This window comes from Penaeus monodon, chromosome 34 (assembly GCF_015228065.2).
Source record: "Penaeus monodon isolate SGIC_2016 chromosome 34, NSTDA_Pmon_1, whole genome shotgun sequence".
Taxonomy (NCBI): domain Eukaryota; kingdom Metazoa; phylum Arthropoda; class Malacostraca; order Decapoda; family Penaeidae; genus Penaeus; species Penaeus monodon.
This window is the reverse complement of record NC_051419.1, coordinates 9,590,330-9,590,699: the sequence shown is the minus strand read 5'-3', so window position 1 is coordinate 9,590,699 and position 370 is coordinate 9,590,330. Positions and strand designations below refer to the sequence as shown.

Genomic DNA, 370 nt, shown 5'->3' with positions numbered 1-370 from the left:
ACTCAACAGCAGAGGTCGTTACGTCATAAGCTTCCTTACCAATCGCAGGAGGCGTCACAGTCTCATCACTTCCAGTCGTAGTCGTTATAGTCGTAATAGCAGTTTCACCAATAGTAGTCGTACTAGTCATCGCCGTACCAACCGGAGCCGTGCTATGAACAGAGGAACTTATAGCATCAATAGCCATAGTAGTCGTAGGAGCAACCGGAGTGTCAGTTGTCATTGCAGGAGTCGTTATTACCGGGTCGTTGGTCGTTTCTGTCGGGTCGTCCTTCGTGGCCGCCGCCAGGAGGAGGAAGAGGAAACCCAGCAGGATGCACAGACTCTGCAGACGAAGGAGGAAGATCAATAATGTGATGCAATTGCTTCT

General features: G+C 50.3%; 1 protein-coding gene across 1 annotated transcript in view; it reads right to left on the bottom strand.

The window, feature by feature from the left end:
* Positions 1-370, bottom strand: part of LOC119594814 — a gene marked incomplete in the record, with an annotated part of 8,426 nt that overhangs the window by 2,196 nt on the left and 5,860 nt on the right. The window contains 1 exon segment of the mRNA XM_037943905.1: positions 8-325. Within this exon segment, the coding sequence (XP_037799833.1) occupies positions 8-325 (318 nt within the window).